General features: G+C 47.2%; 1 protein-coding gene across 2 annotated transcripts in view; it reads left to right on the top strand.

Annotated features, from left to right (window-relative positions):
• The window catches only part of LOC119379048 (serine/threonine-protein kinase haspin), an 88605-nt gene extending 75413 nt beyond the window's left edge, over positions 1 to 13192 (top strand). For both annotated transcript variants that reach the window (XM_049413906.1, XM_037648232.2), the window contains 3 exons: positions 5108 to 5336; positions 8842 to 8944; positions 12983 to 13192. In XM_049413906.1, coding sequence (XP_049269863.1) covers positions 5108 to 5336; positions 8842 to 8944; positions 12983 to 13190 — 540 coding nt within the window. In that variant the 3' untranslated portion in view covers positions 13191 to 13192. The remainder of the gene's footprint in view (positions 1 to 5107; positions 5337 to 8841; positions 8945 to 12982) is intronic.
• Positions 13193 to 26633: the final 13441 nt, after the last annotated feature.

Below are 26633 nucleotides of genomic sequence, written 5' to 3'. Positions count from 1 at the left end.
TTGCTAGGCCTATTCTGGGAGCCGTGAGTAAATGCGGGCTGTTGAGATGTTTATCGCTCGCGAAGGCATAGCATTCTCGGAAATGTTCTTACAGAACGAAGCGTGGCTGTGTAAGGTTGTTTGTTTTGTATTCAATGTAGAGGATACAATGTCTTCCGAGCGTGCAAGCCGATGTGCCGTCTGTGGGCGGAGCCTGCATGCGCGCTGAGTGCTCGTTCGCCCATGTGTTCTGAAGCGCTGCGATTCGGCATCCGATCCGACGTGCGACGCCGCACGTGGCGTACGACGATTCAGGACTCATGGGGCGAACGAGCAATCAGCGCGCAGGCTCCGCCCACATACAGCACTTCAGCTTGGACGCTCGAAATACATCGTATCGTCTTCATTAAGTACAAAACAAACAACTTTACACAGCCATGCTTTGTTCTCTAAGAACATTGCCAACAAAGCTAAGCCTTCGCGAGCGACAAACATCGCAACAGCCCATATTTGCAAGGGTTGACGCTTGGGCAAGTTGGTGTGGATTCATTTCAAAAAGGTTTACAGCGCAAGAACGATTAGGAAGGGACGAGACAACAGAGGTAAAGAGCGCTGACTTCCAACTAGTCTTTATTTCGATAAGAAGTGCATATATACATGGCAAGGGAGAGGGCGCTAGACAAGAAAAGAAAGAAAGGATGTACAGGTGCTGCCATCGTTGCCTCATCATCTCCAATACAGCGCGCATATCACCACGTGTGCCCTAAAACCCAGCCAGGTAATCAATTTCTTGATTTAGAAGCGCAATAGAGGGAGCACTAACGCACTTATCTCCTAGCTTATGTATGAAATCAGCTTCAATAACTTCGCGAGTTCAATAACTTCTAATCATCAGCTAATCAGCTTCTAATCATCATAACTAATCAGCTTCAATAACTTCTCGGCTCCCGAGAAGCTTCAGAAGTTGTGCAAAATGGTGAACGCTCAGCCCTCACGGGTTCCTGTGTGTTCTGTGAACCACAGGACACGTTTCGTCTCCTGCGCAGTGGGGGTTGTTTATTCAATCCCACTGACGTGTGGGAAAAGCTATATCGGTCAAACGGGCAGATGCCTAAATGACCGCTTGCGCGAACACCACAATAACGTCTTCAACACGGTCCAGGGTCACATCGGCATTCATTGCCGTGACTGCGGGTGTACACCCGGCTTCAATCAGAGCAAAGTGATGGCGAGGCATAGGGATCAGCTAACTCGCGAAGTTATTGCAGCTGATTTCATACATAAGCTAGGAGATAAGTGCGTTAGTGCTCCCTCTATTGCGCTTCTAAATCAAGAAATTGATTACCTGGCTGGGTTTTAGGGCACACGTGGTGATATGCGCGCTGTATTGGAGATGATGAGGCAACGATGGCAGCACCTGTACATCCTTTCTTTCTTTTCTTGTCTAGCGCCCTCTCCCTTGCCATGTATATATGCACTTCTTATCGAAATAAAGACTAGTTGGAAGTCAGCGCTCTTTACCTCTGTTGTCTCGTCCCTTCCTAATCGTTCTTGCGCTGTACACCTTTTTGAAATGAGCCCATATTCATTCACGACTCCGCGCGTAGGCCTAGCTATAGGCGGACGCTGTCGCGCTGCTCGCGATCAAACGCGGGCTCATCGTTGAGCGCTTATTCTTGCCAACACGATAAGAACTTGTAGTCTGATATGACCTGTTTACATGCGCAATTGGTTTTCTGGACGGCCTCGATGTGAATAGCAAAGGTGGGAGCGAAGCGAGCCGGTTGGCCGAGACGGCCAGTCTCCCGATGTAGACCTGTGCGCTGCCGCCTATTATATCTCTCACGCCGCTTCGCCGCCGCCGCCGAAGTCCCGGGAGTGACCACGCCGCCGCCACTGCCGCAAAATAATTGCGGCGCGCCGCCGTTAGTCTTCTCTTTTAAACCGAACGGCCAATGGGGACATGAAATACATCACTTCAACAGGGGAGTTCACGATGTGTCTGTGTAATGGACTATCCATTTCAGCCAACGCCGATTAACCGGAGCTCGGCGAGCAGAGCACCATCTGGTTCCGTTTTTCTTCTGCAACGTCATTTTGACGTCACAAAGCTTTCACAACTCTCGACACAAATGAGAGGGACGGAATGCGCTTCAACCATGGAGGAAAACAAACGGGCAGCTGAGCTACTTGTGAAGTATTCATGTTAAAACGACTGGAAATGCAAACACGGACACAAGAGAGAAGTCAAGAGAGTGAACAGTTATTTCTTACGTAGACCAACACGCGCACCTGATCGATAGGTCTCGCCTCATTGCCTGGGAATGCACAGATAAGTATTTGTGTCTGTCTTCTTTTCCGCCGCTGTATGATTCTTCACTTGTTAGCGGCGTTTGTGGTGTCTTGACTACTCTCTTGTGTCCGTGTTTGCACGCCCTATCTTTTTAAAAGGCCCCAGTATGGCCTCTGAAAATACAAAGAAATGCGGGCGGTTTACGCTAATAAGTCGCGCAAAGCTTGTCACAGCGAAGCAAGGGTTCGTCGCCGCTCATAATCCCCGTCGACCGACACATCTAGCTTCGAGATGCGCGGCTTCCTCCTAGAGAGTATGCACATTCTTCGGACGCCCCATGACTCTCTGGACACGATCGGGCGCAGAGATGTGCGCAGCCGCCGAAGTCCCAAGAGAGATCACGCCGCCGCTGTCGCCGCCGCCGCCGCACAGTAATTTCGGTGCAATCGGGACATAAAATACATCACTGCGCCGGCGAAGCTCTTCTTGATGTGTCTATGTAAGGGACTGCCCATTTCAGCCGCCGCTGATTGGCCGGAGCTGAGCAAACAGCGCGCTCTCTGTTTCCGGTTTTCCTCTGCAACGTCATTTTGACGCTACGAAGCTTTCACAACTCTCGACAAAAATGAGAGGGACGGAATGTGCTTCAACCACGGAGAAAAAAAAAACAGCAGATGGCGAAGGTAGTTGTTAGGTATTCATGTTAAAAAGACAGGACGTGCCAACGCGAACACAAGAGAGTAGTCAAGAAAACGAACAGTTATTTCTCACGTAGACCGCCACATGCACCCGAGTGATAGGTATCGCCTCTTGCCTGGGAATGCGCAGATAAGTATTTGCGTCTACCTCCTTTGCCGCAGCTGTATGATTTTTCAGTTGTTAGTGGCGCTTGCGGTGCCTTGCTGTCCATGTTTGTCGCCCTGTCTTTTTAAAGGGCCCCAGAACAGCCTCTGAAAATACAAAAAAATTACAGCATATCCACGGGTGAATGATGAAGAGCTTGGACGAAGCTCCTGAAGCAATCATGGTCTCGGGATCGGCTTCTCGTTGAGCCCGTTTCGCAGCGGCGTCCTTGCCGCGCACCGTCGCGGGATCCGCCTGGCTGCCGCCAAGCGAGCGCCCGCCGCTGCGCATCGTTCATGCCCCACCAACGATCCGACACGTACGGCGAAGATCCAGGATAATGAGAGAGGCGCTCGCTCCCCGCGCATCCCCGCGCAGCAGCCAATCGGAGAGCAGCGGCACTTCTAGCGCCATCTAGTGTCGATTCACACAAGCGCCATATTGCACACAATTCTATTGGACCAACGCCATCTAGGAAATCAGACGAGAAATGGTGATGACGACACAGATTGTGTACAGCGCCATCTAGAATATCGTCCCTGAACTGCAGTTTGTATGTCCTTCTATGAGACAGCGCCATCTGCCGTTTACGCCGGACAGAGATACTGCCGTTTACGCCGGACAACGGAGACGTGACAAGGTTAGACTAAGAGGAGCTACGCCCCTAAAAAGTACGGGCAGTTTGCTCTAAGTCGTGCAAAGCTTGGCACAGCGAAGCACGGGCCCGTCGCCGCTCGTACTCTCCGTCGACCGACACGTCTAGCTTTGAGATCCGCGGCTTCCTCTTCGACAGTAAAGACACCCCCCGAAATTTTTTCATGCTTTAACCTTTCGGGTGGCAATAAAATACTTTCACGCATTCACAGCGACCACTAGTTGCCAAAGTTAGCCGTTATACACACAAACACCCCCAGAAAAAAATTCCTGGGTACGGCCCTGCGCACTTCGGGAGCCCCATGACTCTGGACACGATCGGGCGCAGCCAGGCTATGCACTATAGAGCGGAGGTTGCAGGCGATGTCTCCGTAGGTGGGCGTGGCTTAGATACCGCGCACGCGCGGCTTCGCCAAGCGGTGCGGTACCTGGTAACTAGACGACGTGATGCTTACTTCCACTGTTTTAACGCGATAGCGTTAGAAAGCTCGTGTCGCAGAAATTCCGCCGTCGGTGTCGGCCCCGTTGGTTGTGAGCGAAAAATCGTCCGTGAGCGAAAAATCGAGAAAGAAGCAAATAAAATAAAGAACAAAATCCTTGGTCCCATTGAGGATCGAACGCGGGCCGTTCGCGTGGCAAGCAGGTGTCCTACCACAAAGCCACGATGTTACTTGCAGCTGCTTCGGAAAAAAACACTACATAAGTGCCATGTAGTGGAAGGAGTCTCCTTCACGCATTTTGTTCGACAGGTGTCACGACGAAAACGAGCCCATTCGGCGATTTGTAGGCGCATTTGGGAGGCCATCAAACTATGTCGAAAAAGGCCTACGTATGGGCGCCTTTAAAGGCATTATAAAATGAATGCGAAGGCTTCTTGATACCTTGGTGTTGGAAACGGATGAATGAGGTATTTTCCCTGACAGGAGTATGTAACGCTCTAATTCACGAGCGGGACCTTTTGCACAAAATGTTCGCCGAGTTTTCCGAAAGGAAGTGAAATATTTCAGTGTATTGTGGGAGCACAGCACGGGCACTAGGTGCCTTCAGAAACTTGCCGTTGGCAACTCGTTTGGTAAACAGTGCGCAAGTCAGCGCCCTCGGACACACCCACACACAATCATGCACATATGCTCACATTCCAATGAACATTTCGCAGTGAGCGCCTGTGAGTGTTTCGAATGAGTGCTTGTGTCAGTGTCTGCGTTATGTGAGTGTACCTAACTGCGCTCCAACTCATTTACCGAAGTCCGCGAAAAGGCAGTTCCAATTTTCTTGCCTTTACAACCGCAAGTACCCCACGCATACGAAAACTCCGCTTACACTTTGACCTATTTGCAGGGCACCATCGAGCAGCTGGAGAGCGTATTCCTGCAGGTGGCCTGCTCGCTGGCTGTGGCCGAGCCGGAGCTCGAGTTCGAGCACCGCGATCTGCACTGCGACAATATTCTGGTCAAACGCACCGAGCAGGACTGCGTCAAATTCGTGCTGAATGGCCGGAAAGTGCTGGTGCGCACTGCTGGCGTCAAGGCTTCCGTCATTGACTACACGCTGTCGCGCATGCGAAAAGGTATACACGCCCACTTAAGCAAGTTACTAGATGTTAACGCCAGTTTAATGATGGGAGTAACATGAAGAGATCGGCAGAATGTGTCAGGAACAAACGGGGGTTGGCTGTAGATATCCTGTTTGGCATCAAGCGAAAGGAATTGACCTGGGCTGGCCACGTAATGCGAAAAACAGGTAACAGGTGGACATTAAGGTAGGTCACCACCTTGAAAAACGATTTTTTTAATATTTTTTTTTGTTTGGCATTTTCAAGCTCCTCGTCTATTCAAGGATATTTAGCAAAACGAATTATGTAGTTATCTTGAGCCGTTCGAAAGAGATGACCATTTATCCAAACCCCCCCCCCCTAAACGCATTCGAAACCGAAACTGAAAGTTTGTGATTCCATAACACCTGCCATGTCGTCATAAATTTTTTCCCTATACATATTACGTAATGATAAGTTGCCTAAGTACATTCTAAAGCTTGTGGGGCATGATGTTTACGATATATTTGAAAACTTCCGCTACACGGCTTCGGCACTTTGTTGTTCAAGTTGCGCGCGTTTTCGCTCGGCTGTCAGTGCTTTTCCGTAGACCACATCGAGCTCTTGGACTTAGTTCTGGCCTTTAATGGAATAAGTCACAGTACTCCATGAAATATGGCAAAGTATAGGACGAAAAAGAAGCATCAACGCAAGTTATGTAATTAATATACCAAGCGTGGAGCTGCTGTGGCGCACGTAAGTGAGAGTCAGCTGGAGACTCAAAACGAGCTGGAAAAAATATATGTGCTTCAGCTCACTCAAAAGGAGAATGCGCCGCTTCAGAAGAGGTCCCAAGCTATGAACCTAGAGAATTTCAGACGTATGGAATGTTTATTTATTTTATGGACGTTCAATTCGAATCTTTAAAGGGGCCCTGCGACACAAATCAAGCACGTCGTTTTCAACGCTTGTTTTGGTACTGTGGAATGCGCCGACATCGTTGCGAAAGTAACATCGCCGAAAACGAAGCCGTTATAATATTATTTCACCGGATGAACTACCTTGATTTCGGACTACAGCGACACACATCGGCTATTTTTGTTATGGGAAGTGACGTTTCGTCATGTGGCAGTGACGACGAAGGCCGTTGCGTTTTGATTGGCTTGACGCGACAAGTACCATGTAACATTCATATGGTGGCAGCGAAGCCGTATTACTGAGCGCTAGAAAGAATAAAACCCCTTTTTTATGCTTTCTCAGAAACAAATCACCCTTGTTTCCAGCTGATGTATATTCAAAACAACGGGCAGGACGCTAGGTGCGCTGTGGAAGTGGTGGTAATGGTAATCAAACGATACTCTCTAGCGTTTTGCCTTTTGCGGCATCGGGCGATATCGGCCACACCGGTAGCTGCGAAACACGCAACGCTCAGTTCAGTACAATGCTGTCAACGAAAGAAGAAATATTCTAAACGCTTACCAACCGACGCCTTCCGCGTCATCGGGCGGTAGCGTTTCGTCCGGGCCCTCAGAGCCATCTTCGCGTTGCGCGAGGCTCAGCGGCGCACTTTCAATTTGCAATGGCGTGCACGACATGCAAGCCATCGCTGCGTCGCGAGAGCTCGCGCTCGAGGTCTGTTAGGGCTTCCAGACTCATTATGCGCACTACACGACAAACCATGGGAGCGTCCACTAGCTGACGCGCGTGGTTTGTCGTAACCATGGTAACAACGCCGTCAAAAAGAGCGGTAGCAAGGTACTGCGTGAAGGCCACCATGAGGTGACATTTCCGGTATGTCTTTATAAGACGCGCGCGGTGATTGGAACCGGCCTTTGACGTCAGCGGGAGAGTGAAATGCGAAAAAAGCGTTTCTAGTCGTCGTCTGCTTGAGTATTGAACTTTGAGGACTAATAATTTCACTTTTCGTGCACCAATTTGCCTAATTCTTTTTGCGTTCGTCTCGGCATTCATATCTCACGCATTTGCGGTGCTATATAAGGCAGTCGCAAAAGTGTCGCAGGGCCCCTTTAAAGCCATTTTTCTCAAAACATCATTTTTTGCATCCTACACTTATGCAAACAGTGATAACATTCCTTCTGATAAACATTTCCACATACAATATTGCGTACTATTTCTCTATAGGTTGGGCTATGCATTTAAGCAGAATTATTGAAAACCAGCAGTAACTTTTTGTACTATGGCCAATTTTGTGCAAAACAAACCTGTCAAATATAAACTTTTACAGTCTCTTTACGATAACGCACCTTAGCTTAGAGATGGGTTGATCGTGGACAGGGGCGTAGCCAGAAATTTTTTTCGGGGGGGGGGGGGGGTTCAACCATACTTTATGTATGTTCGTGCGTGCGTTTGTATGTGTGCATGCCTATATACGCAAGCAAAACTGAAACATTTCGGGGGGGTTTGAACCCCCCCAACCCCCCCCTTGGCTACGCCCCTGATCGTGGAGGTTAGATGCACAGGATAGTGTCCTCACTACGTACCTGCCAAGTTGCGTTTCAATCGCACCAACCATTTTGTACTTATGACTGTTGGCGCAACATGCATATGTTGACACATTTTGATTTTTATAAATTTTGTTTTTTTACATTTCTAGCAGTTTCGTCATTTTAAAGTTTAAATTTACATCAGCCCGACAAGCCAAGATCATAATTGTAACTTTTGGACTGCAACTGTAAAACTTTTTCTCGAAGGTGGTGACCTACCTTAAGAGCAACAGAACGGTTACCAAGGGATGGGAAACGCAGTCGAGAAAGGCAGGGAGGAACGAAGTGAGGAATCGGCTCGCACAGGATAGGGTTAACTGGAGATCATTGGGGAGAGGCCTTCGTCCCGACTCAAATAGGGCGAGAATGATCATGAAGAGTGCGAGACGACCGTCGCCGGCCGCTTAGCTCATTGGTGGCGCGCAGTCCCTTTTCGACCAAGACGACGACGCAGAGTACATCGGGTGCATCACAACGTCATTGCGCCTGTAGAAAAGGGATGTAATGCGTTTGACGCACTAAAAAAAAATAACCCGTGTTGAAGCTGTTGCACAGGCGAAAGCCTGTGCAAGCCTAGCCTAAATGGAGAAGTGGGATGCCTCTAAGCATTGTCGCCTTCTTGATAGGAAGGGGTCGCCGAAAGAAATTTTGTGTAAAAAATGTATTCTCTGCGCTAGATAATAAGCCCAAAAACGCTTTTGTGTCCGTACTTTCACCGTGTGAAAACGTGGACAAAATTGACCCAGCCGGAGTTTCTGAAGGGTTATCCAAGTAAATTAGCAGGCACATTTATAAACCTTAATATAGGACGGGTGAAAAAGCACGCATGCCTCGTTGTCGTTGGTAAGTTTATTTCAGCTATACTATACAACCCGTAATCACAGCCTCAGGCGCTCCGACGGCCACATACGAAAGGTCGTGTACGCTATAAATACAAAGGAAAAACCTTCGCTTTCACCGCCCTATTGCAAAATACGTTCTTCAGCTTCCTCCATAATGCGCAGCGTTTAAATCTTTTGCCTATTCTATTTACCCAGGCGGGAACACGTTGTACACTGACGTGTCGGGTGACACAGCGCTTTTCAAGGGCACCGGCAGTTACCAGTACGACGTCTATCGCATCATGAAGGACGAAAACGGGTGAGCAGAATGAGACCACTCGTCTTGGCCAAAAAGTCGTGGCCGCCATAGAAAGTTTTCCTGTTTGCAAGAATATGCCCTCAATGGCTCCTCGTTTTGCCAGTGACATAGCCCGCTACATTAGGCAAAAAGGCAATGCGGAGATAGTTTTGCACATTTTCGAGCGATCTTGCCTCATTTCAATGATGGGAAGTGTACGTGTCGTACTTTGCCTATACACCTGCCTATTCGCCGTCATGGGCAATCTGATGCTCCTTGTTGGCTTTTCAAACACAGGACGACTTTTTCCTCGGGAGCACACTCGTGAAGGCGCACGTTCTTTGCTGGGTTCTTGCCGCACACATGAGTATCACTTCATGGAACCACCCTAAACTCATCTCCATCGTCGCCGATTTTCAATGCATTACGAAAACGCGATAATATTGTTACTGATTAAATGTGACAGAGAATAAAGGCGGCTATATTGGTTGTTTTTATCAGTTTGTGGTCACGTACCTGGCCCGTTAGGTAAAAGTGGGGACTCGCTTCGATTTCAAGAGCTCCAGGATTTGACTTAGTGTAGCGCAAAGCAATTATATGGGCACGCCAGGCCAACTTTGCCGTCGCCGTGAGGTTCCGGTTCCATATATATATATATATATATATGAGGAAGTCACAGTGAAAAACGTAACATCACATTTATTCTGAGCATTCGACCGGGGACCGGCCGAAAGCGGTGGTGGTGGAAAACGGTGGACAGCCAGTTGGCGCGCGTGACGGTGCAAGTTGTAGTGAGCGCGGGCCAAGAAGCCACCGTTAACTTCTCGGCCTACCGCTGCAACGGAGCCGGCGAGACGCGCCGCAGCTGATTTCGTTCGCTCAAACCACGGCTGAGAGCAGCATTTTCGCTGCGCACGAATGCGCTAATCACGTGGTTTTTTGTATTTCGCGGGCTTTCTTTGCAGCTTGGAAAAAATGGCACACGTGAGACTTTCTTTCTCGCAAATAATGCAATGGGGGTTTCTGAAGACGCTCTCGAACTTTGCAAGTCGCATTTCTTGCCTAAAGTCAATATTTAGCAATTTAGCTAAATAATCGTAATTAACAAATTAATTAATTACAAAACAAAAATTTGCTGTTGTAACTTATTTCACTCGCTTGCGTCTAAATGTTGCGTTTTTAACCCTTGGCTAAAGATAGTTGGGATACCCGATATTAATGAGAACTAACAACCATGCCTACGAAAAACTGCGTAAAATAAACAGGGACAGGTAAGACACACGCACAAGCGCAGACTAGCAACTGGACGTTTATTGAAGGAAACACAAATATAGGTAACAAGAAAAACCACTTGAACGATTAGAGGTTGGAGGTTAGATAGTCAATCTCTAGTTTGTGTAACGTAAGCGAAGGCCGCGTAAGCGAAGTATGGCAGCATGTGCGCTGTAAGGCCTTCGCTTACGTTACACAAACTAGAGATTGACTATCTAACCGCCAACCTCTAATCGTTCAAGTGGTTTTTCTTGTTACTTATATTTGTGTTTCCTTCAATAAACTTCCAGTTGCTAGTCTGCGCTTGTGCGTGTGTCTTACCTGTCCCTGTTTATTTTGCGCACTTTTTCGTAGTAATGGAGTACCAACTCGCCCGACGCTCAGTCCTTTTAAAATAACAACCATGCCAAGGAAAGTATAGGGGATGTTATTTATAGTAATTAGGATAAAATATATACCCCATAAAGTGGACGGGGGGATGACCGCCGTCGTAGCTCAGGGTTAGAGCATCGGACGCGTTATTCGAAGGTCGCAGGTTGGGTCCCTGCCGGCGGCAAGTTATCTTTTCGGCCACTTAACCTTCTTCACATTTATATCCTAATTACTACGAATAACATCCCCTATACTTTCCTTGGCATTATTGTATGTTAGTTCTCATTAATATTTTGTCTAACAAAGAAAATTGACACCATCTCCCACTAAAGGGAACCATGTGTGGATGCGAAGCAGTGGGGAGATGGTTCGCTTGAGCGGGAGATGGTGCAATTTTTGTTAGGAGCTGGCTCGCCAGGTTCTTAAGCTGGGGCGAAGTCCCGCGCCGTAAGCTGCATCCATCCATTCAAAGCGTCGTGGAACGCGAAGAGGAACGCTACGCGCGTCGTGTCTTCCCTCTAGCCTGGCCGTTAACATTGGCGGGCGTTGTGTCTAACAGGGCTATTTGCAGTGACCGGTTGTCGACGGAACATCAGGATTGGATATTTTATTTGACGCGATGATCTGCGAGTGCGTACATCTCAGTGTTTGCTCTGCGTGCACAAAAAAAAGAGAAAAAGAAAAGGGCGTGATGTCCGGGCTGAAAGGTGAGACTACGCATGAGCTACCAGCGTGTTTTAGCATTGCCGAACATGCATGTACGGTTTACCACGGTGAATACCCAGAACCATACGCGTATCGCCTTTTATTAGAGATGCACGTCTTAATGGAAGCAGTGGAGATTCTTGTTTTTCATATTCTAGTTAGCTTATCTTTACGGCTCGATATTTATGAAGGGACATTCCGAGTTTGCGTACCAAGTTAAAGGAGAGGAGTGAGTATGGAAACACGTTGTAGGCATCAGATACAGCGAAGTAACCGCGCAAGAGATTATTTATAATTAAATTATTGTGTTTAAGATCTCAAAATTGCTCAGTGGATTATGAGGAACGCCGTAGGGGAAAACTTCGCTTTAATTTTCACGGGGATTTGTTAACGTCAACCGAACGCACGCCAATGGGTGTTTCCTTCGTTTTTTTTTTTTTCATTCACCTCCGATCAGAATTTTGCGCCGTGAGTGAGAATCTAATCCGTGACCTCGCGCACAGTAGCGGCCAATGCTGTACGTCGTTTAAAACTGCAGTGCAGATTTCGCGACGGAAATTGAGTACGTTCACATCCATGCCATGCTAATATTTCTCCAAACACCAGTCGTCCTGAAAATGTGCAACGTTCGCTTTCGAAGAGCATAAGATTTTTTTATGGCTGTCATCCACGACGAGCAAATCATACGTTGACCTAACAGAATCGTTCACTATAGGCAGTGACTCTTCCTTTTAACAGCTGTAAGTTCAGAAAATAGCAATTTCCAAAAACGTTATCGAAGTAACGCAGACACACGCAGCGCTGCTATGCAGAGAGATCCCGCCGGCGGAACTTTCTTGCCAACCAGCGCCTGCTCCGATAGCAGGACTTGGGAGCGGGACACTGCCAGTGACGTCACACTGTTTGCAAACAGGGAGAGGTCTATTGTCGACGTCGCAGAACATTCACGGGTGCACACGCAACTACGACTGGCACCCAACGAGGGCTATTGTTCCTCCTCCCTCTCGCTCTGTTTTCGGGCTCTCAAGGTGGCTGTGGCTGCTTACGCCATGAATGCTCTTCTTTTTCCTGAGGGGGACACGCTCAAAGCACCCACGTCGCTTCATTCTTGAGCGTGCGCGGGTCCCCCCGATTGGCAAACTGCGCGTTCAGCGTGACCGAAGCTTGAGTGCACGTGGTCTCAGGCGCTCCCTCGCTGTGGGGCGCTAGCTTCTAAATTTTTAGGCGGCTGCTTTGAATTTACGCTAAAATTGGTTACAATTAACGACGCTAGTGTTAATTATATGACACGTTAGAGCATTAACGATTCAATTTCGGCATTACCAGACACAAGGCTAGAAATTACAGTAAAAAAGTCACAAACAAAACTTTCGCTGTAAGGTTTCCTTTAACAGCTTCGCTGTTGATAGCTGGATATTTTAAAAAGCTGGAAGTTCTATTAAGTCGACTTTCGTTTTGCGGGCCTGGCTCATTAGAAATAAGCTCAAATATTGGAGGTAGCCGCGCGTGCATTATTCTTCCCGCTGTGACAAAGTTTGATAAATGGTATACAGAAAGAACATAGAAAAAATGACAAGGCGCATGCCTAAAGTTGGAAGCTGCCCCTTTTGTGCCCCCCAAAAAGGATTTTGATGAGATACAATTTTCAAAGCTCAATATTACATCACCGGCATCTCATGCTCTCCGATATTACCCCTCTTTCTCTCGCAGCGACGACTGGGAAGCCTATCACCCACACACCAATGTGCTATGGCTCTCCTACGTGCTGCAGAAGTTGTGGAACAAGCTCCCCAGGACGAAACAGGCCGCGAAGGCGTCCACTAGTCGCGGCCGACTGGCCGCTTGGGCGGACGCAATGCTGGCGCTGCCGTCGGCCGAGGCGTTTGTGGCCGAGTACGTGGCGCCCCAACTCCAATGAGACACCGAGGCGCGTAGTTGTATAGTTTTCGGTAATATATATATATATATATATATATATAAGAAGAAAAATTCTCTGAAATTTGTTTTTTCAAGGCAGCATGCTACATTAATTCTATAATTTGTCCCAAGATGGTGCTGGTGGAAGCGAATTTTATTGCAGCTTGCGTTCATGTTTCGCAGGGCCTTAACTTTTATTTGCGGATGGCTCCCAGTCCTTCAATTAGCCCTTTCAGTCACGAATTACGATGCACTGTCTGCAAATGCATCAAATTTCTATGGCATGATTACAAGGCACTCATTATTGCATTCGAAGAAATAAAATGAAGGAATGTGTTGTTTTGTGTGAGTTTCAGTAATTAATGTTAATTAGCCTGTAAGTAAATATCTAATTATTGTGTGATCTGTCAGCTTCAATCTTTGCATAAAATGAATCAACTATTAAGCCCAAAATACATGCACAGTTTGTTTTTTAGTTGTATGCTTTTTGCAGTGTTGGGCAAGTATCGAAGATACATGTATCTTAGATACTCTTAGAAATTCTATGGGTATCTTGTATGTGTATCGCGATACTTCTCGAAAGACGAGTATCTGTATCTGTATTTCCGATACATTCGATAATGTATCGTGTATCTTAAGATACAAGATACTTCTATCGCAACGAAACAATAATCTCTGGTACTGGTGCCACCAATCCACCTGAATAGGTCTTACGGCAGTGACGCAATTTTATTTTTCCACCAGAGTACCCCAGTGAGGGCAGAAGATGAGGAAGACAAGCGCGCGGACGTCTACGCCCAGCCCACGTACCTATCATCCCATGATGGCCCTATTTTGTCTGTATTGCCTACGTCAGCGTATGTCACAGCAGCGAGATTTGAAAAGCGTACCACGGCCAATAACTTCGATAAATCTCCTTTGTTTTCATCAGATTTCCCACAGCTAAAGTTTCCTTGGAAGAGCAGATGGTGTTCATCTAGGAAGGAAGAAATACAAATTACAAGGCTACGCTGTCGAGTCCCACCACTGAACTTTTACCTTCACAGGTCGGGTCTGGCTCAGTCACCGTTATGCCTCCACTGTAATGAGAGGGAATCTCTGGAGCACTTCTTTTTGACGTGCCGAAGATTTAAAACACAAAGAAAAAGATTACTAGAAGAACCCCTGCGGAAGTTGGGCTTGAATTTGTCACTTCTGGTGATTCTTTCATTTGGGGCAACCATATTTGGTTTTAGCCACAGGAGCGTTTTCAACGCTGTCTCTAATTTTTTACGAGAATCCAAAAGAATTGAATGTTGAGTGTAGCCTCAGTTGTCTTATATGCAACTGTATAAATATATTTTTTTTATTGTTCTTGTTGTTGTTTCTATATAGGCGTTTTTTTTTTCTTCTTTTTTCTCTTCTTTAAATCTTGCGAGTTTATATGTAAAGGCTAAACATTTCATTTCAGCTTTTTCCTTCACGAAGTGAATTAGTTTCCGAAGCAAAGCACCGTCCGCTTCATGGCCTATCCCCCGCAGTGGGTTGAGCCAAAGTACTGAGGAACCAACCAACCAACCAACGTACCTATTGTTTGCTCGATTTCTTATAGCATAAGTTTTGAAGTCTTAATTTGATGTCTTATTTATTATTGCCATTTCTACTCTTACTTTTTTTTACCATTTTACATTCTTCGAATAAGATCTTAAGCTTCAACTACATATTCTTGGCCCATCCCCCAGAGTGGGTACGTGCCATAGAACAGAAGGCAAAACAAACAAACAAAACAATCTTTTCTTTTTAGTTGCGCCAATGCCGCGACACTTGCTCTTAGTCACTGTCCTGCGCCGCATCTATCGCGCAAATTCTGATGTTGCTACAGTGTCGTTCTTTAAGATTCTCTTGCGTCTTGCTCCGTAACGAAATGTGATGCGTGCAAGAATGGGGTTCCTTTCCTCGCGTGGATTTTACATATCAGCGATTTGAAGGATCTCGTAGATGTAAGTTGAACTTGCATGCCATTAATTACCTTATATGCAAATTAACAACATTAGCACGACTGGTACTAATGCTAGATCTAAAAAAGCAAGCGTTTACTTAACAGAAAATATCTTGGCGGACTGTACTTTTCACTTCTTGCTACATTTATTCAAAAAATTTATGAAATCATAATTTGATTATTAGCACAAGTGCTTTCTTAGCTGTCATTTTGCATCCCTTATATTACCCAAGTCCCTGCACTGTTTTTTCCGGTCATGTCACTGCAGTATGTCTTTTGTAACGCGTTCCCAAAATAAGATCTCTGCTTCATTCTTCTGTCTACTTTATTTCCACTACTGTTTACACATTTACACGTTGCCAAGGCGATATTGAAAACAAATATATAATTATGTGGGCGTAGCTTGAGTAAACAGTACAAAACGTTCCGCTTACTGCTTAAGAAAATAGCGAAATTGAGTTTGCATTATAATAATGCAAATCAATAGGAGTCACTTAACGATGTTAGCAAGGGGATTCGAGAAACTTTGTTTTACTGAATGCTTTCTTTTGCTCATGAGCGTCCCAACGAGCCGTTTCGGGCAATTTTCCATAGGCACCGAATTTTCTTCAACTTACCTGTCTCAACAGGTAAGTTGACGATACTTCATGCTCATAGCTATTAGGGGCGCCCTCTGTATTGTCTTCCTGTACTCATTCAATGCGAATGTTTGACACACAACCACCTCTCTATTTTGCTTATATTTGTTTTCCTGTCTGAGGCCTTCTTATATATTTTTCGTATTACTAATCGCCACGTAATGGGAGCTCTAAGTGGCAATAGCGCGAATAGCGGCGGTGTCCTGCGACACTTTATGAAACTATACAACGTCTGAGACGTTTCTGTGTTGCACATGTTCTCTCGTTGAAGAAAAATTGCTAATAGGATTGCACGTCAGTGAGTGTATCAACAAAGAATCCTTTACGCCAGCAGATAAGTAGAATATGACAATTCATTGCAGTTTTACGTCATCTACGCATACACCAGGGGTCTCAAACTGAGCTTATAGCCAGCGGGCCGCAGTCGCGAAATTTAGTTGCAAGGGCCGGGATAGTGAAGATCGTGGGAGAGAGTTTCAACAAAATGACGTTTGAAAGGAAGCCTTTCCCATATCTCATAAATAGGTCATTTCTGAAGGGGATTTGGAGTCAAGATTCGAGAAACATCGATACCGATGTACAGAATGACGGATATCTGGACGCGGATTCTCAAATATAGAGTTTTTGTTTCGCGGTTATGTTTTAGCACCCGGTGACCACATGTTCCTCACGAAAGGGATGCTTGAGATCAGTCATGTCTGTGCAGCTCACGAACATACTTATTTAGAAAATAAAAACAAATGAGACGAAGACGGTCATGTGTGCGGGCCGGGCGGCTAGCGAAAGGTCTCAAACCCCTAGTATACACCATGCGTCCCCCCCCCCCCCAAAAAAAAGAGAAAAAAATGTCGCTGCCAGCGTTGTTGCTGCTGTACACCTGTCCTGAATACGGTATTGTGCAAGCTGTCTTTCACGGACAAGGTAAAAGTCCACACCGGTATTTGGGCCGTCGTGAAAAGGTTTCTTATTGAAGTTATTGTGATTACATGGCAACCTGCTAGATGGTCGGCAAGTTGTACAAAGCAAGTACCGCTGTCAGCGAAGGGTACAAAGAGTTGTCCTGTGAAGAAGCTAAAACAAACCCCAACAAGTTATTCTAGAAGGAAACTAATGTGCTTTGTTCAAGAAGGGCAAAACTTTTGAGATACTAACAGACGTTTTATTCAAGTGAAACAAAATAGGTCACAGTTAAGAAATTTTGAAGCAGACATTTTCGTGCATAGGCGTTTGCTGCTACATTATATGGATCTATAATAACAAATCTGAGAATGTATCGAAGTATCTTAAGACACAATTGCCAAGTATCGTATCGGATACATATTTTGCGGCAGTATCTTGTATCTGTATCTGCAATACTTCTTGCCCGAGTATCTTGTATCGCGATGCAATTTCAAAGTATCTTTGCCCAGCCCTGGCTTTTTGAGCGAAGAAAAAAGATACTCTTGACGTTGGTCCAGGAACATCACGCGTCGAACGATCGCCGAACATGGTAGTGTCTCTAGCAAAATGATTATCTGCAGCAATAAGCAGCATAATGAAGTTAAATAACCACTAGTTGTCCACTCAGAAAGCCTGCGCGAATGTGCACACTAAGTTTCAGGCCATTTGAAAAAAACACGCGGTTCCTTATGCGACTTCGAAGTTGATGTGTACAATTGTACACACCGTGACTGAAATGGTTAGCTTAGCAACATTTATTTATTTATTTATTTATTTATTTATTTATTTATTTATTTATTTATTTATTTATTTATTTATTTATTTATTTATTTATTGCGTTAACAATTATGGTGCCACTCCAATCAAACAATTGTTGAAGAAAATCTGCGAAACTTTTGTAACTGTTTGATGCGTTGGTAACACTATTAGTGCTTCGCCTTTCGGGCAAAACTGACTTTTGTTATTTATTTCCTTAAGATGAAATGACGGTGTTGTGAATGACCCGGTGTATGAAGCAGTAATTTACACAAACCCAACCACCTTAGTTCGGCAGTACCTATCCGAGAGGTACTTGGATCGCACTCTCCTGTCGCCAAGAATCCACTGCTTTTTTTATTGCGATAGCAATTATATGGACAGTCTCGGCTGATTTTTACCGTCCCCGTCGCCGCCGTCATGCACTGTGTATGTATATGTGTGTATGTATATGTATATATTGTGGGAGCGCTCGGCGGCTGCGAGCATTCATAGAAGAGAACGATGATCACGTGTGCGCTCGTGGCACGCGGCAGCCGCTGGCGGCGGGCAGTTGCGGCCGAGGCTCGATGCAGTAAAGATGTGACCCTTTGTGTCTCGGCCTCATCTCTTAAGGGTTCAGGGCTAACCGCAGCCGCAAAACCCCACATCTGGCGCCCAACGTGGGGGACCCCGCCCCGACATCGTACCCGATGTCCGATCAACGTACGCCGATCAACGTGCCCGATCAACGTACGCCGGATCCCAGCAGCTCCTGATTTCGGCCCCCTGCATGGCGATATCGCCTTCGCGGAGCTATGGGCGCTGAAACGAGCGTTCCTGTACATGGCCGCCTACGGAGTCTATGACCTCGTCCTCTTACTTCAGCCGGTCGAGACCCTCATGCGCCTCTGCCTTTCCGGGAAAATGACCCCCGACGAGCAGCGGCGTGCCATCATCGCCCTCGAGCACCTCGGTGCTTACCTCGGCGTCCCGCTGCCCGCGCAGGCCATGGACGCTGTGGCGCGCTCGTGCGGCGATGCGGCACCTGGGGCCGACGACGAAGGCGGCGACGATGCGTGCGCTGATGAGGTCAGCGTCGAGGCTCGTGCGGGCTCGTGTGGCGGGACGGCACCGCGGGACGACAAGCCACGCGGTGGCGACGCATCGACCGCCAACGAGGGTGCAGAGACCAGGAACGGCGAGCAGCACACGGCGGTGGACGAGGAGATCGCCGAGTAAGAGGCCGAAGACTCCCAGGACGGCGAAGGCGAGTGCGACCGGGGAAACATCGAAGAGATTGCAGAGGAGATTGACGCGAAAGGAGACAGGCAAGCTGAAAAGGTGGGCGCTGGTGTTGTGCTGGTCGATTTCCGGGACGACGACGATGGCGTGAGGGAAATGAACGGTGCGAAGGAAGATCTTGGCGGCCGAGAAGAAAATGATGGAAAGGCGGAGAAGCTGAGAAAGAAGAAGCGTAAAGCGAAGATAAAGAAAAACAGCGACGGGAGAAAAACAGCACACGAATCGCCGCATGGTGACGAGGACACCCGAGAGTACAAGGGCTATGCAGAGGCCAAGGGGTCTCGATGTGGCGGACGGAAGGTAGCCGGGGTCGTTAAGCAGGAGGAAGACGAGGAGAACGTGGGAGGCGAAGGCACGGCTCAAGACGGCGAGTGGGACGAGAATATGGAGTGTGTGAAGGCAGACGATGCAAAGGTCATGGATGACGTGAACGATGTCGAACATGCTGAGGGGGTGAAACCCGAAATCGCTGAGCCGATACCGGTGTACGCCGAGCGGTTCAACAACGGCAAGTACAAGGACGAAGAGGAAGACCGAGACTACGTCGAGATGGAGACGCATCAAAGACGACCTGGTACCAACATCGGCGAGGGACGAGAAATGAGCGCCGGAGGGACAGGCAACCAAATCTTCTACGGGAACGTCGCGCCTCCCCGGCTGCCGAGGCTGCCAGCGTTCGAAGATTACTGCGCGGAGGAATGGCCGCCACCCAGACGCGAATGGTCCGAGCGGCTACAACGGCAAAACTTGACACAGCGGTACGTCTACTACGAAAACAGCACCATGCAAAGACGTCAGCGCCAGGAGGCCTACTATGACTACTCTGGGCTCGCTAGCTCGGTGGGACCGGCTCTGCACCAAGAGCATCGGCGTTCCATCATGCTCCGACAGCCCGTGAGGTCCCACAAGGAGTTGTGGATGGACAGCGCTGGCATGTGGTCATATGTGCCATGTGCGGTCCGCCGTGGCCAGGGCTAGTTGTTCCATCTCCGTGGCACCTCCTTTCCCCTATTTCACCGGAAGGGAGGGGGCAGTGTGGGAGCGCTCGGCGGCTGCGAGCATTCATAGAAGAGAAGGATGATCACGTGTGTGCTCGTAGCACGCGGCAACCGCTGGCGGCGGGCAGTTGCGGCCGAGGCTCGATGCAGTAAAGATGTGCCCCTTTGTGTCTCGGCCTCATCTCTTAAGGGTTCAGGGCTAACCGCAGCCGCAAAACCCCACAATATATATATATATATATATATATATATATATATATATATATATATATATATATATATATTATATATTAAGTCATATTATATATATATATATATAATATGAGCCACAACGAAAAATAATTCAAGAAAACTTTTCCCCCGCGCGGAATCGAACGGGCGACCTCTCGGCGAACAGTGCCGTCTTTCAGCCTGCTAACGGCAAGCTATTTATATACACCATTTACTTCGGCATGCTTTCTTAGTCACCACATGGATAGCGCGATGTGCGCGCGTGGCGCGCTTTAAAGATCGCCGCCCCGCTCCTGCGAACGCCGTTGCTCTTCGCCCTACGGGGCGTGGTTGCCTTTGTGCGCTTATCCAACACCACCTAGACTAGCTTAAGGCCTCTCCATGCCCATCGTGACGTCACGGTACTTGCCCGCGCCGCTCGCTTCGCGTATTCGCGGCTTTGCATGCTGCCAACAGTCCTTTCCATTTATCGCGTTGGGGGTGCGCACGGCATGAAAATAACTCAACGAAAGCTAGAATTTCGTGTAGGCGCTTACGAAGACCGAGTAATTTGGTAATTTTACAGCAGGAATTGCAAAAACCTTTGGCCCACTCTGAGAAAAGCTGAGCGCTGTTTGGTCATACTCTCACGTGTACGATTGAAAATGGGACGTTTCCTATATCCAATCACATACACATTTACATTCACCCAGTCAGCTTTTTTTCTGCCGCCTTAACATATATAAAAAGCATGTCAAACAGGCTCTTTTTGTCTAATGTATTGCAAAAAAAAAGACGGAAATACAAGCAGCACTTTTCTTTAATAAAAATGTCGCTACGTCACGCACACTTCACTTCTTTTTCAATGTATTTGCTTTGCGCATGGCAGCTTTTTTCTGGGCGTCATACTGCACTGCATCATTTTGCACTTTGCAAAAATTGTTCAACAGAGTGTTCGTTGCTGCATGCACTACTAAGCGCATCACAGTTTCTGGTGTGTGTCCATTGGAACATGTGTCAATTTCCAAGGATTCTCTGAGCACAGACATTGTCGTTGATAGAACAACACTCCGTTGAGCCGAGTTAGCAAGGAAGTCTTTCGCGAAGCATCCACTTGTAAGCTTTTCGACTGTAAGTTTTGTAATTAATACCATGTGAACGGTAGAAGGCTGAGGAAATTTCAGTCCACCTCGGGAAATGTTTCTGATCATTTGCATATCTTCCGCTTCCATGTCTCTATCTTCCAGAACAAGAGCGGCGCAGCATGATTCGCATGACAGCTTTTTTAAGGCAACATGCGCACAGTAGCCAGCGACGTAGGCAACAGCATCAATGTCATGTTTTGCAGCGGTGATGTCGTCATCGGTTATCATCACGGATCCGCTGAAAGCCGTGTTGTCTTGACTGTCTTGTCCAAGTCCATCAGCATCACTGGAATCTTCCGAACATGGAAGTGTTAGCAGTTTCTGAAGCCTGAGCTTTTTTTCACCTTCAAATAGCTGCCGAACAGAAACATGGTACTGCGCGCCAGCAAGCTGCCGGTAGCTACCAAATCGATCTTCGAGTGCATCCGTTTGAAATTTCCCGAGAAGGACGTACTTGAAGTGAAGCTCATCCAAGCAGTATCTTGCTAGTTCTGCGAGTGCATAGCATGTGTGACGAAGTGCAGAGTGTGTTTCCTTCGTTAGGCACCCACTTGACATGCTGATGCTCTTCCATGCATCAAGCCAATCAACAACGGCGTTGAGGAAACCCAACTGTTCATCTTCAATCGAGCGGATCGGGTTCTGCAAAGTGTCATTCAGTCGGCGGCCCTTAAAGGGCGTTTTTACGTTGACAATCTTCCACCAGGTCACAACAATATCTATAAATCTAGCTGTTGATGTAGACTGACTGATATTCAGTGCCGTGCCTCGTGTCTCGAGCGCACTAGACACAAATGGATTGAAAACATCCAAAACCAGTTGTACTTTCTGTCGCTCCATCGAAGTTGGATTTACAGCCTTAGCGTTTAGTTTATAACCAACTTTCACGAGAGATGATTTTTCTGATAAGTACAGTTTCCTCACTGCTTCAAAGGAGGCTGCTTTCATTCGCGGTGGGCCGTCAGGCATTACACCAGAAGACATCTCAGGGTAATAGAAACAAGTGCCTGGGTTCTTCTGGTTGATCCAGTTGTTTCTTATGCATTTTAGTAGATGTACTGGGTCCACGACGTAGAAAAGAGGACGAGATACATCAGCCGGGTGCGGATACACAATATTCAAATGGGGATCCTTAGCGAACAGTGACATCATTTTTCTGTTGAGTGCGTTGTTGTCTGTGATAACGGCAACCACCTGCAGGCCCATTTCTTCAAGCTTCAAAATGATACCCTTAGTGTACCCATGCAGTGTTTCAGCTGCCATTTTGCTGACCGGTAAAATGTGAATTACGTCCTTGTTAGGTGACAGCAGTGATTGGATCATAAATACATGGGCGGTCGTTGCTGGTTCTGTGGAATGCACAGAAGATCCTACTACAGAGCCTCCTTTATAATCAAAATAAGGCTTCACATGAATTTCGTCGATCATGAGAGTTACAGTTTTTTCATGATGTTTCAGCTGTTTAGATCTCTCTCTAATGTACGAAAGAAAATGTTCCTTATTTTGCTCTTCTGCAGGGTCTCCGCCGTACTTAGAACACAGTCGACGGAGAGTGGACGGGTGAGGCAGTATGAGCTTGGAAGCACTCCTGGCGAAGTGGTATGCGTGTGGGGATATAGAATGCAAAATACTTGAAAAAACCAAAAGTTCCGCTGTATATCGTCTATTCTTAGTTAACACTACGCAAATTTGCTCCTTTAGAAACTCATAGAGAGCAGCCTCTTCCATTTTGACACCCGAATCTTCCAAAAGTTCATCCAGTAGGCAGCTTATTAACTTCAAGACTGCCACTTCTCTTGGTTCGGTTGTAGGTCCTGGAAGCACAGACGAATGCTTCTCTATGTTTTCCAGCAGCATGGATAGAGAAGGAATGTCGCGCACTTTGTCTGGCACTGCGGTTCCAGATGGAAGCTTCACTAAACAAGCTGAGACACTAACGGAAAGATCCGGCTGCACGGTGACCGAAAACTTCACATGTGGAGCTGGAACACTCTGGATACGAAGAAACATGACACTCTCGTCGTTCACGACCACTGTCCAAAAGTTCGTGTTGCAAACACCAGTCAATTTTCTTTTCAATTCGTCAAACGACGACACGGAATTCTTCGCTTCTTCTGCTTTTTCTGTTTCAAGGGAATTCCTAATAGCCTCAGCTATCGCGTCGCTATCCATCCTTGCTCGCTTGGACGCTGGAGACTCGCGATGCGCAGGAGTTGTCGTTAAGTACGCTGGACAGTTGGGGAAAACTGTAGGCACGGCATCTTCTCTCAGGCGAACTCTGTCACTTGTAACTTCGAGTCTTCTTCCTGTGTTCTCATCGCAGTGAGTCAACGTTGTGACGAAGTCACTTGTATGGAAGTGAAGTTCGCATACCTATTTTGAACGAAACATAACAAATAAAGTGTCAGTGTAAAAGTGATATTCTGAAAATTACCACGAATCGACTCAATTCGGCTTTACAACAAGAGTGAAATAAAAATATTAGCTCAACAACTCGTCTGTACAGTGAATGACAATAATTGCCGTTTCTATACAATCTTACGCAAGATTTGTTCACCAAGTTGTTCCCGTGTACTGTTACTAAACCTTAAATACTATCTTCTAAGCACGAAGCGCACGTAATGAACTACGAGAGGCAAAACCATGAACATATGCATTGCCTGTTTGTAATTGTTACTTCTGTTTATTTACCTTCGAATGGACGCTCGGAGTGAAATCCTTCCTTTGAATTGCTCGCAGCCATTTGTCCTTCCTGTCAACGTCCCTCGGAAAGGAAAACACATGAACCTTTGGTCCACGGTCGTAATTTCCTTTACAGCCGGGGACGCAGCAGCGGCCCATGTCGCTGGAAACGCACGACCACGTGTGGCTCAAGGAATGTCACACGAGGAACGTTCCACAGCGGTTCACTTCACCATACACGAAGATATCACTGGCACAAACGCACAATCACGTAGTGTCACTCGCTAACAAATACACAGCCTCAACGAAAAGTCAGAAATCAAAATAAATCGAAAACGTGCACACCATGAGCAACTTCGCGACGAAAGAATGTTCTGCCGAGCAGGCAAGCTAGGGGCAACACGCAGCGGCGGCAGAACAGGTTGTGTTGAGCAGGACAACTAGTGTGACGTAGCGCGTTGGTGTGGAGAGGGGTGAAGAGGCCTTAAGCTAGTCTAGGTGGTGTTGGCTTATCTCGAGGAAAGAAGGGGCGGCCGGTGGGGTGGAGCGGGGGGTACGAAGGTCACTTCGCTCGCTGCAGCGACCGCGTTTGCGAAAGGAGCGCGCTGTTCAAACAGAAATAAGTAACAACTGTGACAATTAGTTCGCGCTCGTCCTGTGTGTAGCCGTTCGTTCGTTTCGTGCGCCCTGCTTAATGTTTGAGCAGTGCGCTTCAAGTGTCAAGCTGTGTCGCATTTTCGCGCTCGTCCTGTGTGCGTTCTTTTCGTGCGTCGTTTGGGCTCGAGCGACGCATTGGCAATTTCGAGCTGCTTGCCGTTCTTCCCGTTACATTCCAATTTATTGATGTCGAATTCATTGCTTCGCCGTTGCGGCGAAACTGTGACTTTTTTTTTGTGGCTATTAATCACAGCCTGGTGCTTGGCTATAGACTCGTATATATATTTTCTCATCTCGACAGTGGGCCATACAGACGCTACGAGGTCTCCAAGTGGTGCTCTCCCTTTCTTTATCGTTTCGGATGTCGCCGCAAAGAGGAGACCGTTATGATGTTCGCGCCACCAACTTGTGTCGCTGCTCTGAGTAGAACTACCTGCGATATGCTGTTCACACACATATATATTTATTTTTATTTGCGCACAGTCTCACTCAATATCACTCGTTTGATAAAGAATTGAAGCACTGCGGGAATCGGTGTCGGCGTATTTATAGCTGTTTTCAAGATCATGGAGTGAAAAGTATACTGACAGGTGTTCGTAGCCAACGGGATAAGTTTATCAAATGGGCTTGTTTTTTTTATGTTCATGGCCGATTACTAGGTATTACAAATGCATGTAGCAAGTTTTTTAAAAAATCACAAACTTTGACATGCCTCCATGCAGTGAACTTTGAGTACACAAAACGCTGGTTTCACATCTTCCTCTATTGCGGGAAACAAACGAATGCATGCCCCTTTTAATTGGCACATAACCGAAATGCCATCTCCGGAGCACCAGTTTGCCATATTTGTGCGAAAAAGTCGCAGGTGGCAAAATACGTCGATTGGGGAGCGCGTTTCAGCACAGGAATAAAACTTCCTGAGTCTCGCGCATATGAATGTCGAGCGCGCTATTATTGTGGTGCGGAATCAGTGTTCCTCTTTGGAGAGACTTCGTCGCACGTAGAGTGCATAGTCCCACGAAAAAAAAAAAGAATTGCATAATGATGCTAGTGTATATATGAACTACTTACTTGCATATTTTGTTTGCAGCATCGCGGTGATGCGCCTTCAGATGGGGAATGGCTACGCACCCTTGGGTGACCGGGTTTCACTCGCAAAAAACTGTTACACGTGTTAAGCCTGTTTCACATGCAGCGATTTTGCTCCAAGAGCGGTGCGGCTGCCGTCGCGGAAGCCCAAAAACAGGTTTTTTAGAGCGACCAGTGGACGCGCGATCGAGATGGCCGGAGTTGGAAAAATTCGCTAGCGGCAGAGCGGCTACCCAAGGTCACCCAATGGGAGAGCAGTGACGTGGGGAGCACGTGATTGCAGGGGCGGAGTCGAGGAGCGGACGCGTGCGCCAGGAGGAACTCGGTTTCCTAGCAGACGACATTCGCTGTAACGAGCTGGCAGTGTAGAAACGCCTTTCTTTTCGTTTTGTTGTTCTCTACTGCGCTTCCATCAAAGCAGACAAATCGTTTGCACGTGTCATTTTGTTCTTTTGTATCTTTATAGAATCGTGGCACCAACACAGGTCCGTACAGGGGGACCCTACGGCACTGCGCACTTGTTGATCGCATGTTTCAGTTTTTTTTTTTTTTTTTGCTACTCTGACCCAGCACGTTCGAATAGTTTACTGTTTTCTTTTTCTTTTTTTCAATGGTCACGTACCCCGAAGACGACAAATGCGAGCCCCCAGACGACGACATTGTGGGTTTGCAATGGTTGCCGGCCCAGACGGCGCACCAACGCCTTGCGGCATTCGAGAGCAAAAGCCACCGAAAGCACTCTGAAAGCTTAAAACCACAAAAACCAATTCTTTTTTTTTTTTTTGCTTTTCCATGGCCAAGTGTATGAGCGTGCAAGAAGACTTGCGTGGTAAAAAAAGAAAGCTGTAACAGAAATAAACGTGACTACTGAAGTTGTTTAATTGCACTCTGATACACTGCACATTTTCGTCATTCAAGGTTTAGGCGCGTGAAAATCGAGCACCGAAGGCTGGTGAAACTCGCAACCCAAGTGCACCAAAAGAAGCGAACTCGGAGAAAGGAAACCCGCGGGTAACGGGCGCTTTCCACAACCATCACTGCGCATCGAAGAGGCGCGCGCCGCGCAAA

The sequence above is a fragment of the Rhipicephalus sanguineus genome, chromosome 1 (assembly GCF_013339695.2).
Source record: "Rhipicephalus sanguineus isolate Rsan-2018 chromosome 1, BIME_Rsan_1.4, whole genome shotgun sequence".
NCBI classification, from domain to species: Eukaryota; Metazoa; Arthropoda; class Arachnida; order Ixodida; family Ixodidae; genus Rhipicephalus; species Rhipicephalus sanguineus.
The sequence above is the reverse complement of the archived record's forward strand: the minus strand, read 5'-3'. Positions and strand labels throughout refer to the sequence as shown.